Source organism: Rana temporaria, chromosome 9, assembly GCF_905171775.1.
Source record: "Rana temporaria chromosome 9, aRanTem1.1, whole genome shotgun sequence".
Lineage (NCBI taxonomy): Eukaryota > Metazoa > Chordata > Amphibia > Anura > Ranidae > Rana > Rana temporaria.
The window spans coordinates 102,468,400-102,485,655 of record NC_053497.1 but is presented as its reverse complement, the minus strand read 5'-3'; the positions used below and the strand labels follow the sequence as shown (position 1 = coordinate 102,485,655).

General features: G+C 44.7%; 2 protein-coding genes and 6 non-coding genes across 13 annotated transcripts in view; 1 reads left to right on the top strand and 7 right to left on the bottom strand.

The window, feature by feature from the left end:
- The window catches only part of MED22 (mediator complex subunit 22), a 38,950-nt gene that overhangs the window by 9,189 nt on the left and 12,505 nt on the right, over positions 1-17,256 (top strand). For 3 of the 5 annotated variants that reach the window (XM_040324003.1, XM_040324000.1, XM_040324004.1), the window contains exons 2-3: positions 14,048-14,177; positions 15,605-15,685. In XM_040324003.1, the coding sequence (XP_040179937.1) occupies positions 14,055-14,177; positions 15,605-15,685 (204 nt within the window). In that variant the 5' untranslated portion in view covers positions 14,048-14,054. Of the gene's footprint in view, positions 1-10,923; positions 11,128-14,047; positions 14,178-15,604; positions 15,686-17,256 lie in introns of those variants that run through there. The other 2 variants (XM_040324002.1, XM_040324001.1) reach the window with 2 other exon arrangements.
- RPL7A (ribosomal protein L7a) lies at positions 2,379-10,745 on the bottom strand. Of its 2 annotated transcripts, XM_040323998.1 has the most exons (7): positions 10,728-10,745; positions 8,340-8,445; positions 6,913-7,056; positions 3,907-4,047; positions 3,646-3,725; positions 2,819-2,949; positions 2,379-2,637 (listed from the first exon to the last, which is right to left on the bottom strand). In XM_040323998.1, the coding sequence occupies exons 1-7, from the start codon at positions 10,728-10,730 to the stop codon at positions 2,394-2,396; spliced, it is 849 nt and encodes a 282-aa protein (XP_040179932.1). In that variant the 5' UTR covers positions 10,731-10,745; the 3' UTR covers positions 2,379-2,393. The 2 variants fall into 2 exon arrangements, with proteins under 2 accessions (XP_040179932.1, XP_040179933.1); XM_040323999.1 differs by lacking the exon at positions 6,913-7,056.
- On the bottom strand, positions 2,704-2,778 carry LOC120914793. The gene has a single exon (XR_005743800.1). It is a non-coding gene; the product is annotated as a small nucleolar RNA SNORD36 (small nucleolar RNA).
- LOC120914790 lies at positions 3,025-3,098 on the bottom strand. Its single transcript, XR_005743797.1, has one exon. It is a non-coding gene; the product is annotated as a small nucleolar RNA SNORD36 (small nucleolar RNA).
- Positions 3,790-3,864, bottom strand: LOC120914791. Its single transcript, XR_005743798.1, has one exon. It is a non-coding gene; the product is annotated as a small nucleolar RNA SNORD36 (small nucleolar RNA).
- Positions 4,113-4,184, bottom strand: LOC120914796. Its single transcript, XR_005743803.1, has one exon. It is a non-coding gene; the product is annotated as a small nucleolar RNA SNORD24 (small nucleolar RNA).
- Positions 6,326-6,392, bottom strand: LOC120914799. Its single transcript, XR_005743806.1, has one exon. It is a non-coding gene; the product is annotated as a small nucleolar RNA SNORD24 (small nucleolar RNA).
- On the bottom strand, positions 8,519-8,585 carry LOC120914798. Its single transcript, XR_005743805.1, has one exon. It is a non-coding gene; the product is annotated as a small nucleolar RNA SNORD24 (small nucleolar RNA).

The following is a 17,256-nucleotide window of genomic DNA, read 5'->3' as shown; positions in this document are numbered from 1 at the left end:
TGTATTCGAAGATGTATAATATATATGTATATAAGATGAATGTTTGTTATGAACTGAAATGAAAACTAATAAAAAGAGAATTTATAAAAAAAGTGGGAGGGGCTGGGGAAGACCCCCTCATCACCTGATTTCAGCATAGGTGTCACTGCTGCAAGACACCGCTGAGCTGGAGACAGTGATTATAGTTGTCATTAAAAGTCCCACTACAGTTATTAGAAAGCTTTAGCCACTAGCAATGATTACTGCGTTTTCCCAGGGTGGACAACTGGCCCTTGGGCCCCACCCTGCAAGGGCACAAAAGCTCCGCAGGAGGCATTTCTCACCCCCCCCCCCCCCCTATCAACTGACTGTATTGATGGGGATATCAAGCAAGTTGTAACATCTATGGCCAGCTTTACTTGTACCAAAGTTTCACAAATCTTAGCCTTTGTAAAAAATAAATAAAAAAAAAAAAAAAACACGCAATCAACGTTGAAGTTTTATTATGTACAGAACAAGACAACACACCCAGTACATTTAGCCCAGTTTTGTGGCCAGTTCCCTGGCCTTTGCCTTCTCCAGCTTGGCAATTCTGGCCACAGACTTAGGCCCCAGGATTCCTCCATCCCAGTGACAGATCTGCAGGAAGAAAAAAAAAAATATATATATATAATTAAATTCTGAATAAGACTAAACACTACATACAATAAAGTGCACCAGAAGACAATTCAAACAGCACAGACAAGGATAAAGGCATTTCATGTTTTTATTGCAGTCTGTGGCCCCCATTAAGGATATTTACAGCATTTGTCCTGCTGGGACTAAGCAATTGGAACTTCAAAGTTTTGAGTTGTCGCCCGAAGGCGAGGGGGGGACAATTGCTCTGGGATTTGCCTCACTCGAAAGATTGTCGACAGGAAGCAACCCTCTACATCAGGGATATGCAATTAGCAGACCTACAGCTGTTGCAGAACTACAAGTCCCATGAGGCATAGCAGGACAGCCACAAGCATGACACCCGAAGGCAGAAGCATGATGGGACTTGTAGTTTTGCAACAGCTGGAGGTCCGCTAATTGCATATCCCTGCTCTACATAATAGGTCACAGATTGCAAAATTGGCAATGTTACATCAATTTTTTTTAATTTCAAAATTGAAGACATTTTAGATATGCCTTAGCACAAAATACAAGAGTCAATGTGAATTTACAGAGCTAGACCATATCCAATAAATATAAAGTTATAGAAATACATAGACTGCTCGGTGCCTTATCTTCTGAAAATACTGGATGACTGGTTGCCATGCTGACACAGCTTTAGTGCAATTTACCCAGAAGTAAAAAAACTAATTCGGTGTTAAATATTCAGACCAGGAAAGTGGGTGAACTGTTAACAGCAACAGTCAGGCAACCATGCTTTTAAGAATTAGAATAGGTCTGCAATGGCAGACAGACCTAAGGCTCATGCATTTGAGAATATATCTCCATCATAATGTATCGTACATTCTATGCAATCATCTGATGAGGGAATTTGGAGCCCACAAATTGTGCTTACTTTTACAAACCAACTTGATACTCTATATCAGGGATATGCAATTAGTGGACCTCCAGATGTTGCAAAACTACAAATCCCATCATCATGCCTCTGGGTGTCATGGTCGTGGCTTTTAGAGCCTTGCTATGCCTCATGGGATTTGTAGTTCTGCAACAGCTGGAGGTCCGCTAATTGCATATCCCCGCTCTATATGCTAGAAGCAGATTTCATCCCCATAAGTTAACTGACCGAGCAAACATCTTAAAAAGCAGCAGAAAGGAATTTAAAGTGGAAGTAAACCCTCCTATTGTTTTCAGCCAAGGAAGCTGCCATCTTGGACTCTGTTTAATCTACAACTGCCATGATGCTGCACGTGATCAGTTATGACACTAGCTATTGGATGGTTTAACAGTCTGGTTGAGAGCACAACCAATGGGAGCGTTCCATTCCCAGCATGTGCCAGAAATGTAACTTATTTGAAACGGTTAAATGGACGGGTTTATTTCCACTTTAATGTAGCAATGTAAGCAATCCTTTAAGAAGATCTTTGAGTAACCAGGGAATTTAGAACACTTGCACAATTAGATTTTGTGCATCACATGTTAATCTGCATTTTTTTTTTAGGCAGTTTTAAAACAAAAAGTGCCAATTCATCAGCAACTTGCCTATGTAAAATGTATTCAAGCGCATTGTTTGGATTGGAACTGCAGTTCTCCCCAAAAAATTAAAGTGGTTGTGTTTGGCTGGAAAGACTGACACCCAAGCACATTCAGATGTCCGGCACACAATTCATATAAGCAGTAAAAGTTTAACACCAAGAGGAATTTCCCTTCATAAAGAGCTCTAGTCAGTGCAGGCAGCCATATATAGGACTGCCACATGCTTATGAACAGATAACATGAGAATTCACGATTAGGCGTGAGGGGCTGTGAAATAAAATTCCTTCATATCTAGAATACACATTTCTGATGAAGAAAAAGCTTTTCTGTATAAAATACACACCGTTATGACTAAAAGATGTTAAGGCAAATGTGATTTCAGTGATTCCAGCAATTACCTCATCATGTCTGTCATTGTAGTTGGTCTTTACTGCTTCCACCAGTTTGGCAAGAGATCCTTTGTCTTCACTGTAAAAGGAAAGTAAGTGAGTGTAGGTCTACCACACAGGGTTTATAATTAAACACAAATCCTTGGCTGCTCAGGGTTAAAAAGCTCTAAAACCACACGGTGAGATTTCAGGTGAAGAAATTCTAGTTACATCATTGCCAGAAACATGCAAGACTCTGCAAGCAAGAATACGATACTTACGGATTGACTTGTGTGAAAGCGACGCTGGTGCACGTCTTTCTGTGTACCAAGTGGCCCAGCCTGGCTTTGCCCTTGATGATGCAGTAGGGCACTCCCATCTTCCGACACAAGGCAGGGAGGAAGACCACAAGCTGGAGGACAAAAAGACGACATGAGACCATGCTTTAGAAGACAGCGCTGTGACCACCCAGAAGGAGGTGACCACAATTGCTCAGGGTTAAAAAGCTCAAATTTACTCTTCACAGTAGAATCAGGTGAAGAAATTCTTACATCATGGCAATCTATGGTCTCTGAAATCCAAGCACACATGAAATGTCTAGTCTCAGAACTCAAACCTGAAACTCCGAAATTGATATTTACATTTTTAGGTCCACTAAAACAGATGTACCAATTGTAGGGGGGGGGGGGGGGGGGGGAGAGAAGAGGGAATTTTATTGATTCCCAAAATTGGGGTATTTAACTCACTAAAGCCACAGTTTAAATAGTAGTAGAACCGTGTTTTGTATTAACATTGTAGACTCAGCCAGCCCCTTTTCAGAACAATTCACAGAACTAGCACTTGTAATATATGCTGTCTCTGCAGCCCTTCCATATGTTAAGGTTAAACCCGTTTCTCGAAGTGCAAATAGTTTGTCTTTTGCATTGACCTTAAACAAAATAACTTTCCACTGAACTTCATTTGATTTGTTTATGTATTAATGCAAGCTGATCACTACACCCACCCCCTTTGCCAAAAGTTGTTTGCGCTTTGTGACAATCATTGCTCGAAGTGGGACAACTGTCCAGCTACAAATCAGCCCAGAATAGCAACCCAATGTTGTACACACCTCAATGGGATCCACATCATGGGCGATCACCACCAGTTGGGCTTTCTTGTTCTCCACCAGAGTGGTCACTGTGTTGACACCTGCAAAGATTGACACGTGTCAGCTGGTCACATGTTAAAGGGCCTAGTATAAGAAATGTCAGTCAATGCTCAGGGTTAAAAAGCTCATGTTTAGATCCACATAATTTTTTCAGGTGAAGAAATTCAGACATCATTGCAGTGACAGAAAAACAGCATCCCACATGCAGCCAATACAACCCACCTGCTCTGACAACTGGGGGCCTCTTGGTAGGAACATCTGGTTTACCAGCAGCTTTCTGCTCTGCACGGGCCAGCAAACGTTTCTTCTTCTCTTGCTTGGTTTCTGGTCTGTACTTGTGTGCCAGTTTAAAGAGCTGAGTGGCTGTAGGAGAAAACAATTAGTTTTCATTCACATCAGATGAACCCTCACCTATAGGCCTCAGTCTGTGCATCAGGGATCTTGGTGGAAGAGTGTAATCACAGCTCTCAGATAGCAAATATTATTTATCATCATGTGCACAGACCGAATTTAATTCCCACAAGCAAACATTTGTTACACAACTACTTTATAAAAATGTTAAAGCAGAATCAGACATGTGCAAATCCTTCCAAGCCATGATTCCTGGAAGAGTAGAAATAAGTCAGCAATGGCAGACCCATATTCAGAAAAGTTTCCAATAAAGGAGAACAATCTAAACCTCTAGGAGTTGGCATATTGCTAAACAAAAAAAAAAAAAAAAAAAAAAAAAGTCTCCTGTACCTGAAAACACCGATGCCTTTTGGATCAGTAAAACTGTCAGACATTGCATTTTCTATAGCTTCAAAAATTAGGCACTAGCCCCTTGCCATCAGGGCAATTTTTAGCTTTCAGCGCTGTCACACTTTGAATGACTATTGCGGTCATTAAACACTAACCACATTTTTATATTTTTATTCCCACAAATAGGGCTCGTTTGGTGGCATTTGATCACCTCTGCAGATTATTGCACCAACCAAAAATCAAACATTTAAAAAAAAAAAAAAAAAAAAAAAAACTGATGGGCAGCACCGAGTGGCAACTGAAGGGACACATCTTATGGGGGGCTGCATCGATAATCAATGTGCCGATTATCAGCGCAGAACCCCAGCCTCGCCCCACCCAATACCACGATAGGAGTTACAGTGTGTGGGCTCGGGCTGGCTTTTTGACTGAATGAATGACTTGTATAGCGCAACGCATGCGTACTGAATCGCCTCTGGCCGCTTTTTCCAGCCAGTAACTGCTTGGCTGGTGCGGTCATTTTACCCCGTAGGATCATGACACGCTAGGGACACACAGTCACACACATATATACTGGGCCAATTTACCTACCAGCATGTCTTTGGAGTGTGGGAGGAAATCGGAGTACCCAGAGGAAACCCACGCAGACACAGGGAGAACATGCAAACTCCAGGCAGATGGTGTCTTGGTTGGGATTCTAACCAGCGACCCTTTTGCTGCTAGGCGAAAGTGCTACTCACTGCACCACTGTGCTGCCCTTTTTATCCTGATCAAGTCATACGACATCCATTTAGGATAACTAAAGCACTTTGCCAACGTCATATTGCTATATGGCGGGTGGCAAGTGGTTAAAGGATAAGACCACCTTTTGTAACATGTTACTCCCATAGTCAGGGTGCAACATGTTACAAATGCACCGCCCCTCACCTGCATGATTCAGTGTTCTGGGAATGGGTAAACTAAAAGTACCGACAGCCTTTGCAGCTGTGGGTTTGTAGTTCTAAACTACCACTGCACTGTTGAGGACTCTGGTAGGCCATTGATTCTTCCCGTCAAGAGTAAATGCCTGCCCCTATCAGAGGTAAGGACAGGCACGGTCTCTGCAGGACTGTGGCATTACACCCACGTCCTGTTGATCATGAATGCAATGCTTTACAGGCCATTATTTTTGTAAAAGTGAACTTCTTCAAATTCTCAGTATATGTCCTCTAGAAAATATTCAGCTTATGTCCAACAAGGATGTGGGTTAAGGGTCTTAGGAATCTGGTGTCCTAGGCCCCAAGTGTTATTAGATACTATATGCAGCCACTGTAAACAAATCCTTATCCCATCTGCAAGCAGCACCCTCAGTCACCTGTCTGTCGGTCCAGAGCCTGGGTGAACTGGTTGATTGCTGGTGGGACCTTCAGGCGTTTGTACAGGATGGATCGCTGAAGCCTGATGTAGCGAGGCCATTTCACAAAGCAGGTGAGATCTCTTTTGGGTTGGATGTCTTGGCCTGCAGGTAATAAAAACTGATTAACAGTGTGGAAATACTACTGTACCTTCAACAGAAGCATCTAGGACTACAGAGGACTTCGGCTCTCTGGTCAAGCTGAATGCAACGCTACGGCGGAGCATCTCACAACACTGAGTACCACAGTAACCTACAGCAAAACCCTACATTTTCCAGTGTGATGACCCCTGACTGGCCATCACCATGAATTCTCCTTCCACTTACCAATGCTGAAGTTCCTTGGGCCTCTTCTCGAACAGAGGGTTCACCACCTTCTTGACCACAGAAGGGGCCGGAGCCACCTTCTTCCCCTTGGCCTTCTTTCCTTTAGGCTGGAAGAGGACAGAGACGGACAATTAGTACAACGATGGCACATCACCCTACCAGGGGCACAGCACCTACAGACGCATCAGTGATCTTGGTGGGTAGTGTAATCACAGATCAGATAGCAAATATTGTGTCATCATTTGCGTCTTTAGGGACTCACCCAGGAAGTTACTACAAGGAGCTAAAAAAACGTGACAAATCCCAGTCATTGACATGAACCCAAGATTGTGTTGGGGCAGGATGATGGTTCATCACCAAGCATTCAAGGGTTAACATTTTCCTTTGAAATTCATTTTTTTTTTTTTTTTTTTTTTTTTTTTAATAGTGACCATTCACTCACATGTGCTACATAAATAGGTGGACTTCATTCTAAAGCAGTGGTCTCCAAACCACAGCCCGGGGGCCAGATGTGGCCCTTTACTTGTTTTTATCTGGCCCTTGGGGCACTATTTCATTTACTGATACCAACAACGGGGCACAGTTCCTCCCAACAATATTCAAATTCTCAGTACATGTCCTCTAGAAAATATTCAGCTTATGTCCAACAAGGATGTGGGTTAAGGGTCTTAGGAATCTGGTGTCCTAGGCTTCAATTGTCTTTAGTAACTATACGCTGCCACTGTAAACAAACCCTTAGCCTATCTGCAAGCAGCACCCTCAGTCACCTGTCTGTCGGTCCAGAGCCTGGGTGAACTGGTTGATTGCTGGTGGGACCTTCAGGCCTTTGTACAGGATGGATCGCTGGAGCCTGATGTAGCAAGGCCATTTCACTAAGCGGGTGAGATCTCTTTTGGGTTGGATGTCTTGGCCTGCAGGTAATAAAAACGGATTAACAGTGTGGAAATACTACTGTACCTTCAACAGAAGCATCTAGGACTACAGAGGACCCAGGCTCTCTGGTCAAGCTGAATGCAACGCTATGGCGGAGCATCTCACAACACTGAGTAGCACAGTAACCTACAGCAAAACCAGGGCTGTGGAGTCGGAGGAAATTTTGGGTACCTGGAGTCAGAGTCGGCAAACAATGCACCGACTCCTACTGAAATTTAGATTGGAAAAAAAAAAAAAAAAAAGCAAGTTTAAATGTCCCAATTCACAAAAAGTTATAATTAATGACTTCTCTACTGTAAGAATAAAGACCAATGCATGCAGTGCCTCACGTAACCGCAAAACGAACAGGTTAAGTGACCGTGAAGAAGCATGCTTTTCATGTGCTTCACTATATGGCACGCAGCGCACAATTAGGAGCTGCAATACTTATACTTTCCATAGTGTTGTGTTCTGCTTTTACAGGGAACGCATGTTAGAGAACCAGTAAGTGTCCAAATAAAAAAATTCCAACAGGAGTTTTATAACGCACTAAAAGAAGTTGAAAAGTATGATCGCTCATCAAAACGTACTGTTGAAGAAGCCATCCTTGTTTATCCAGAGATCGTTAGTGATGTGGCCAGAATAGTTACTGCAATGCCACCCACCCAAGTCAGTGTCGAAAGATTATTTTCAGCCCTAAAAATAATAAAGTCTGACTTAAGAGCCTCTATGAAAGAGGATCTGGCAGAGGCAATTCTCTTCCTTAGAACTCTACATTGAATTGATTTGCATTTGCTAAGCCTAGAACTACATTTCAAGATTAATATAAACCATTTCTAGGTTTTACAGATTTTGTTTTTGGTTCATTATAGATAAGCTTTGTTTTTGTTCTAAAACAACCAAATAATGTGGTTTGTATTTTTGAACTGGTAAAGATCCTGTTCCTGATGTTTATGCCTGCTGCTACTATCCAGACACTTGATTGATTAATATATTTTTTTTTATAAAACTTTGTTTTCATTGTGTTTGTCTTTTGCTTAAACTGTGCAATACAGTAGACTGTTGGCTTCCCAGCCAGTAGTCCTGTGGTAGGTTGCGTTTCTTTCCCTCAAGGAATGTATAAAATACATTTGCATATTAATACAGAGGAGTCGGAAGTACATAAAACTGAGGAGTCGGAACATTTATCTACCGACTCCACAGCCCTGAGCAAAACCCTACATTTTCCAGTGCGATGACCCCCGACTGGCCGTCGCCATGGATTCTCAGGCAACTCACTCACCAATGCCGAAGTTCTTGGGCCTCTTCTCGAACAGAGGGTTCACCACCTTCTTGACCACAGAAGGGGCCGGAGCCACCTTCTTCCCCTTGGCCTTCTTTCCTTTAGGCTGGTGGAGGACAGAGACGGACAATTAGTACAACGATGGCACATTACCCTACCAGGGGCACAGCACCTACAGACGCATCAGTGATCTTGGTGGGTAGTGTAATCACAGATCAGATAGCAAATATTGTGTCATCATTTGCGTCTTTAGGGACTCACCCAGGAAGTTACTACATGGAGCTAAAAAAAAGTGACAAATCCCAGTCATTGACATGAACCCAAGATTGTGTTGGGGCAGGATGAGGGTTCATCACCAAGCATCCAAGGGTTAACATTTTCCTTTGAAATTCATTTTTTTTTTTTTTTTTTTTTTTTTAATAGTGACCATCCACTCACATGTGCTACATAAATAGGTGGACTTCATTCTAAAGCAGTGGTCTCCAAACTGCAGCCCCGGGGGCCAGATGTGGCCCTTTGCTTGTTTTTATCTGGCCCTTGGGGCACCATTTCATTTACTGATCGCAACAGGGCACAGTTCCTCCCAACGATACCAATAATAGGGCACGATTCCTCCCAATGACACCTATGATGGGGCACAATTTATCTCAATGACACCAAAGATGGTGTACCAATACTCCCACTGAAACAATGGGGGCATTATGTTTTTCACACTGACATCAGGACCTTTTCTACTTCCAACAGCCACAGTCTGACCCCCCCCCCCTAAAGTTTGGAGGACAGTAAACTGGCCCTTTGTTTAGAAACCCCCTATTCTGCAACATAACAGCACTTTACAGGCAGTGCCCTAGTTACAAACATCGGACATAAACTGCAGAAGACAACAGGAAGTGAGAGGAAATCTACCCCTAGGAAGGGAAATTCACTCCTGTAAGAGTTATGGGGGAAAAAAAAACATGTCTCCACTGAAGGTTCATCACCAAGGCTTGATTCCACAACAACCCAAAGTTTTCGAAAATCCAACTGTCATTGGGACAAAGTGAGGTGTGGTCTTCTGAACAGGGGCACAGAAATGATTACAGGGGTGATAACCCTTCCCTATGCTACCCAAAAAGCATACAACTTTTCATGGATGGAGCTACACTAAATTTGTTATACCTGTTCTGACTTAAACAGATTCAACCTAACAAACCTACTCCCCGCCCCCCATCATGTTTGTAACCCAGGACCACCTGTAGTGTGATCTGGGCATATAACATGGTATTGTCCACACACTGATCCTGTGTAAATCTATGCAGATCAATGGACATGGTGTGATTAAACCCTCAGCAAACCTAGAAAGGTCACCAACACATTCCAACCCTAAATCCCCGTGTACAGAGCCTACAGCTTCTGGGGGAAGGCCCAGGCATTATTAAAGCAGGGGGGGGTTCACCCGGAAAAAAAAATGTATCATTAGATTAAGGCTAATTACAGGAAGCAGAATCGGGTGTTTTTTTTTTTTTTTAAATCAATGCAGTACTTACCGTTTTAGAGATTGATCTTCTCCGCCGCTTCCGGGTATGGTCTTCGGGACTGGGCGTTCCTATTTGATTGACAGCCTTCCGACCGTCGCATACAAGCACGTCACGAGTTGCCAAACGTCGCTGCGGCTCTATACGGCACCTGCGCACCGACGTTCGGCTACTTTCAGAAACTGGTGACGCGCTGTATGCGACGGTCGGAAGCCTTTCAATCAAATAGGAACGCCCAGTCCCACAGACCATACCCGGAAGCGGCGGAGAAGATCCCTCTCTAAAATGGTAAGTACTGCATTGATAAAAAAATAAAAAAAACACACACACACACACACGATTGTGCTTCCCATAATTAGCCTCAATCTAATGTTAAAAAAATCGTTTTTCGGGTGAACCCCCGCTTTAATTGTATAAAAGAACCAGATCTAGGGAAACACATCACGTGATTTAAAGAACGGCACAGTACATCACACACAGCAGAAGGCCTGATCACATACTGACACACTGCAGCAACCAGTATACACACACACGTGACATGTATACACTGCACAGACCATGTGGAGGAGAGGCAGCACACTGTAGAGTATACAGAGAACACACACACACACACAATGCCTGAACACATACCGTCACATATAGCTGACTGCAGCCAGGAACAGACTATACAGAGCACACAATGAGGGGGCCGTATACAGCCCTGAGCCGGGCGCCATCCCTCATTGCCGGCACTGTACAGCCCGCTCTCCTCCTCATATCCCCGGCAGTGTGGAGGAAATGACTAGGAGAACACAGCAGCCCAACGCTAAGCTCCGGGCACAACAACAGAGGATGGCGGCAGATAGAGAAGGCCGCAGAGGCGCACAGCACTCACCATGGCGGACGGGGGAGAGATAGAGAGGAAGAGGAGAGAATTCTGGGTAATATGTTCCGGACCAGATGACGCGAGATCTCGCCTACATCACTGGGAGGAGCTTTCTCTATGGCCGTGGGGTGGGGTAAAGAGCGCCATCTGCTGGAAGTTGAGAGGGAGTGCAGGTTGAGGACGCTGCTCTCAGCGCAGCGCCGATGTCACACCTGGACGCACTCGAGTCTAAACCAATCACCTTCCTTCATGTACAACTGCTGCACAAAATCTGAGCTGCCCCTTTAAGGCTCTCTGCTCCGCCTGTTCCGGTGAGGCAATCGATCAGCGCGGAGAGGGCGGGGTTCCGGGTGGTGAGTGTCAGTGCGGCTGTAGTCGGTGGACGGAGCGAAAGAAGGGGTGTGAGGAGGTCGGTACAGGGTGGGAGGAGATCTGGACACAACTTCCATCCTAAAATGCTATAAGGCATCAGAGCTGTGTTATAGTGTTTGGAAGTATAAGAGTGTTGGGTCACTACACTGCCCAGCATCACCCGCTCTGTACACCGAGAACGCTGTGCGTTATCAATCGCTGCAATAGCGCGCCAATTCTGACACATTTCACATACATGTAAAAATCTACATTTATTTTTTTTTTCTAGAAAATTGGTTAGAACCCCCCAAACTATATATATTTATATTAGCAGAGACCATAGGGAATACAATGGTGTTTTTTCAAATGCAATCTTTTGGGGGAAAAAATACACTTTAATGAATAATAAAAAAATAGGGATGCACCAATGCCTTTTTTTTTTTTTTTTTTTTACAGTGGGGTGAAATAGGGATTGTGGGGTGGGAGCTTTGGGATGGAAAAGGCTGTGATTGCTGGGTGGAAGAGGACGGGGATAGGAGAGGTATTGGGAGACATGGGAGCAGAGGTGACAGCTGGTAGCGGGAAGGAGGAGGAGGCAACAGGCAGAAATGACTGCAGGCATGGTACAGGGCGAGAGCCAGAGACTGCAGGCATGGTACAGGGCGAGAGCCAGCGACTGCAGGCATGGTACAGGGCGAGAGCCAGCGACTGCAGGCATGGTACGGGGCGGGAGCCAGCGACTGCAGGCATGGTACGGGGCGAGAGCCAGCGACTGCAGGCATGGTACGGGGCGAGAGCCAGCGACTGCAGGCATGGTACGGGGCGAGAGCCAGCGACTGCAGGCATGGTACGGGGCGAGAGCCAGCGACTGCAGGCATGGTACGGGGCGAGAGCCAGCGACTGCAGGCATGGTACGGGGCGAGAGCCAGCGACTGCAGGCATGGTACGGGGCGAGAGCCAGCGACTGCAGGCATGGTACGGGGAGAGAGCCAGCGACTGCAGGCATGGTACGAGACGGCAGGCATGGTACAGGGAGAGAGCCAGCGACTGCAGGCATGGTACGGGGCGAGAGCCAGCGACTGCAGGCATGGTACAGGGAGAGAGCCAGAGACTGCAGGCATGGTACAGGGAGAGAGCCAGAGACTGCAGACATGGTACAGGGAGAGAGCCAGAGACTGCAGGCTAGTATCGGTGCTTTCCCATTCTGCTACCGGTTAAAATAAATTCAGTGGCTGCCCAGCCACTTGGGTTACTTCTACCTGAAAGAGAATCACCAGCTGTAAAAAATGACACATGATCCTGGTGTAACCGCTTTCCTGCCGCAGTGTATATATGCTGTTGCCAGTAGGGAAGCAGTTAAAATGTTATTTTGTGTACAAAGTTGCATTTGCATGCATTTATGGTGTGCACACATTGATGTGTGTTTGTGGTGTGGGGAAATGCAGCATACTGCACTGGCTGGTTACCATTAGGAATTGTACAGAAGCGCGCTGCATGTTCCCAGTGTGGTGCCATTTCAGCCCATTCATTGTGAAAGAACTCAAGTCGCACAAACTGCACCAAATGTAATGCATGCACTATGTTTGGGAACACACTGGGTGTGCGATCTGCAGCGGGCACCAATAAAATCCTAACAAATGCAGATCACAAATGCCATGTGTTTATCTGCACCAGATGGTATGGTACTGCAGTACAATGTGATCTGGGCATACACTTTGTGAGAGCTGATTGGAGGAAAGGCACACACTCCCCTCCACAGAGGCGGAGGAAATGAGAAAATTGCAGAGCAGTGCTTGGAAAATAGACAAGCTCTCTGTTAGTCTATTTATAGCAACCTCCCAACACAAACTTTCAGCTACTTTTATCTCCTGTGTCTGAGAACTTGTCAGAAGTTATCATGCTGATAGCAGAAGAACGGCGAAGCAGAAAGACACGACACTCAGTGCTTTGTCGAGAGATAAGTAAACACTGCATATATATGTGCCCACGTCAAATTTCATGAATTGATTTACATCCACTTTAAGCTTCAGGGATTTTTTTTTTTACACTTTGATATTTGTGACAATGATGATCATTGACACAGCAATTTTTTAAACTGTCATGAATGAGTTTCGTAGTGATCTGTGATTGGCCACAGTTAATCACATGGTACAGAGTACTGTGATTGGCTCACTAGGCAGTGTGCTGTTAAACGAGCAGACACAATGACGTACTTGTACATCATTGTGCCTGCATGAGCTGACGCCCACATTAAAATTACAGTAAGCACCTGACTGTGTCTGGTGTCAGTAAGTAGCTAATATGTGTACTCCATATCAATGTGTTGATGTAAGCTGCATGAAAATAATACAGGCATGAGCTGAATGGTGTCATTTTGTGATACTTCACATAAAGTTGCATAAAAAAAAGGAAAACCACTTGATGTGCTTTAACAGTGCCTAGCACCACCTCTCGCTACTCCTACACAGCGCACACCAACGGCCGCACATTGTAGCTGGTTGAGCTTAGCAGTAGTGCTTGGGGTTAGGAAAAATACACTGCAATACAAGCCCTGGACTGAGTATCCATTGCATTGTTTTAGGAAAAATAATGTAATGTCCAAGCTTAGCCTTAGTCCACCGTTTGCAAAAAAAAAAAAAATACGTGTACGCATATTTTTTTATGTAAAACATAATTTTTTATTTTTGCATTGGAATCTGCAATCATTACAACTGTGATCAGTGGTTTGGGGTTCAATGTTCTGGCTTCTGCAGACTGTTCTTCCAGCTCAGGTGTAAGATCATTCACAGATCTGACCAGCTGTGGAGTCACACACAACTGTACTTAATTCAAATAATGACTGGAACTGGCAGGGATAAGAACCACCAGATGATGGGTTCATGAGAACCCAGGTTTTTGTTCAACTCCTGTGATAAGCCTGTGACATCGGGGGGGTATTTTTATGTGGAATGAAGTCATGCTTTTCTCTGCTCTTCCAGTGACATCATGTCTCAGCAGCGGGCTTTACCTCAAAGTAAGGAAACTTTGCTCCAGTCCTACAACAAGCGACTGAAAGATGATATTAAATCCATCATGGACAATTTCACAGAGATCATCAAAACTGCCCGGGTGAGTGTTTAACTATAACCATAAATAATGATAAAGCTGAAAGTGGTTGTAAACCCATTACAACCACTTTAACCTACAGGTAAACCTAGATTAAGGCTTACCTGTAGGTGCAACAAATATCTCCCAAACCTAAAAGGTTTAGGACATATTTGCAGAAAAGATTAGGAGCACTTCCTTTGGCCGGGTTCACACTAGTCCGACATTGGGAGCTCATGTCGCATGACGTGTGAAAATTAATGTTTCCCTATGGGAGCCGTCTTAACTGGTCCAACACATGTCGGAGCGACTTTGGAAATGCTCCCTGTACTATTTTGGTCCGACTTTGATCCTACTTCACTCCATTGAATATCATTGAAGTAGGATCAAAGTCGGATTGCAGTCTTGCACGCTCCGACTTTGGCATGCGACTTGTACTCTGCTGATCTTGAGAACTCCACGCCAAATTTTAACAAAAAAAACGGCATGTGTTCTCCTCCAAGAGCATACCAGGCCCATGGGTCTAGTGCGGATTAAAAGGGGAACCCCCTACGCCGAAAAAACGGCATGGGGGTCCCCCCAAAATCCATACCAGACCCATATCCGAGCAGCAGCCCGGCCGGTCAGGAAAGGGGGTGGGGACGATCGAGCGCCCCCCCCCTCCTTAACCGCGCCAGGCCGCATGCCCTCAACATGGGGAGGTAGGTGCTCTGGGGCAGGGGGGCGCCCTGCCCCCATGTTGAGGACAGGGCCTCTTCCCGACAACCCTGGCCGTTGGTTGTCGGGGTCTGCGGGCGGGGGGCTTATCGGACGGCCTAAGGCTGGGTTCACATTACTACACTACTTTCATCCTACTTTGCTCTGCTACATTGGTCCTACATTTATCCTACATTGGTCCTACATCCATCCTACTTTCATGAACAGGATACTACTTTGGTCCGACTTCAATGATATTCAATGGGCTGAAGTAGGATCAATGTAGGACCAAAAGTAGTACAGGGAGCATTTTCAAAGTCGGACCGATTTGTGTAGGACCAGTTAAGACAGCTCTCATAGGGAAACATTGATTTTTACACGTCATGCTACATGAGGCTCCCAATGTAGGACCGTTTGTCGGACAAGTGTGAACCCAGCCTAAGAGAGTGCTCCTAATCTCCCGCTAGTTACCTGTATAAAAGACACCTGGGAGCCAGAAATCTTGCTGATTGATAGGGGGTCAAATACTTCTTTCACTCATTTAAATGCAAATCAATTTATAACTTTTTTGGAATGCGTTTTTCTGGATTTTTGTTGTACTGTCTCACTGTTAAAATAAACCTACCATGAAAATTTTAGACTAATCATTTCTTTGTCAGTGGGAAAACGTACAAAATCAGCAGGGGTTCAAATACTTTTTACCATATTGAAACAAATATCAAATTCAACTGCATTTATTAAAAAATTTTTTACAGATTGAAGAAGAGCATCAAGTGTCGCGCTCAACTCAAGGAGAGCAGGATAACTATGAGATGCACGTCCGAGCTGCTAACATAGTGAGTATGGTAGGCAGTGGTAGTGGGTGATGGGTAATGTACCACTGCTGAAGTTTATAGGGCTGAACACCCTATATCAGTGTTTCTCAACTGGGGTTCCGCAAAAAGTCCCCAGGGATTTCGCCACAATCTGCCCATCAATCAGACAGCTGACAGGTAGATCGAGTCTCGGCCAGCATGCAGAGTAGCCCTGTAACAAAAGCTCTCTCATAGCACGATACTTCCAGCCTGCTCCTCCTTTCCTCCCGTCCACCCCAGTTGATGTCATATTGGAGCGCCTGGGGTGGACGGGTGGAAAGGAGAGGGCCGGCCAGAAGGATCGCGCTATGAGAGAGCTCTTATTACAGCTGCTTCCCGTGCTACTCGGCTTTTAAAAAAAACTCCTGTACCCTGATGTGTGCTGGATTCCCTATGTGACATGTACCCTGATGTGTGCTGGATTCCCTGTGTGTCATGTGCCCTGATGTGTGCTGGATTCCCTGTGTGTCATGTGCCCTGATGTGTGCTGGATTCCCTGTGTGACATGTGCCCTGATGTGTGCTGGATTCCCTGTGTGACATGTACCCTGACGTGTGCTGGATTCCCTGTGTGACATGTACCCTGACGTGTGCTGGATTCCCTGTGTGACTGTAGCCTGATGTGTGCTGGATTCCCTGTGTGACTGTAGCCTGACGTGTGCTCCATACCCGGTTGTGTGCCCTGTACTGTGTGTGTGTGTGTGTGTGTGTGTGTGTGCGCGCGTGTGTGTTTCAGAAGAAAAACCACACACGTTTCACATAAAATAGGTAAGTCCTAATATTTCTATTATTTAATGCTATTTCTTAAAATAATTGTTTTGTTCTATCACAGCTCGCTATTCACATCAATGTTCCGTGAGCTGTAGATCTGAACGCTATTTTCAGGGTTCCCTGAAAGCTCAAACCTTTTTCCAGGGGTTCCTCGATGGTAAAAAGGTTGAGAAACCCTGCCCTATATAATGGCCTATCCAATGCCTGCATTGCCAACCAAACAGTATTTCTATGTTCAAAGTGCATCACATTACCCTTCCTGTACTATGCGCAAATCTTTATTGCAGAGAATGCCTATAATTCATGTATGTTATGGCGCATGGTCTGGTTGGCATCTGTTGTTGGCGCTAATACCTGAGTGTCATTTTAAATTGGCTGCATCATTTGCAGTATAGAGTAGATCATCCAGGTTATTTGGGTTAATAGTAATAATATACATATTAAAAGAGATTGTGCAGATCAGCTTTATAAATAAGAAACTATTCCAATTTATATTTTCCTAAAGAGACAATAACCAGTTTGACTTTGAGTCCTAAACTAAGGTCCCTTGTGCAGTTAGGGGTAAAATGTTCCTTTTAGATGGGTCTCTATGGATCACTGTTCTGGGTCAATACTGATCTTGCATAAGGTGCCCCTACACAGTCTGGTAAATCTTCTTGGGAACATTGTTTTCCTGAGCTGTCATTCTCCATTGTTTTTATTTAGTGTCGGAGAATATAGTTTCCTGGAGAAATTCAGCTGAGCCCAGGTGAAATGCATCCCTTCTACAACCTTTTGCAGCAC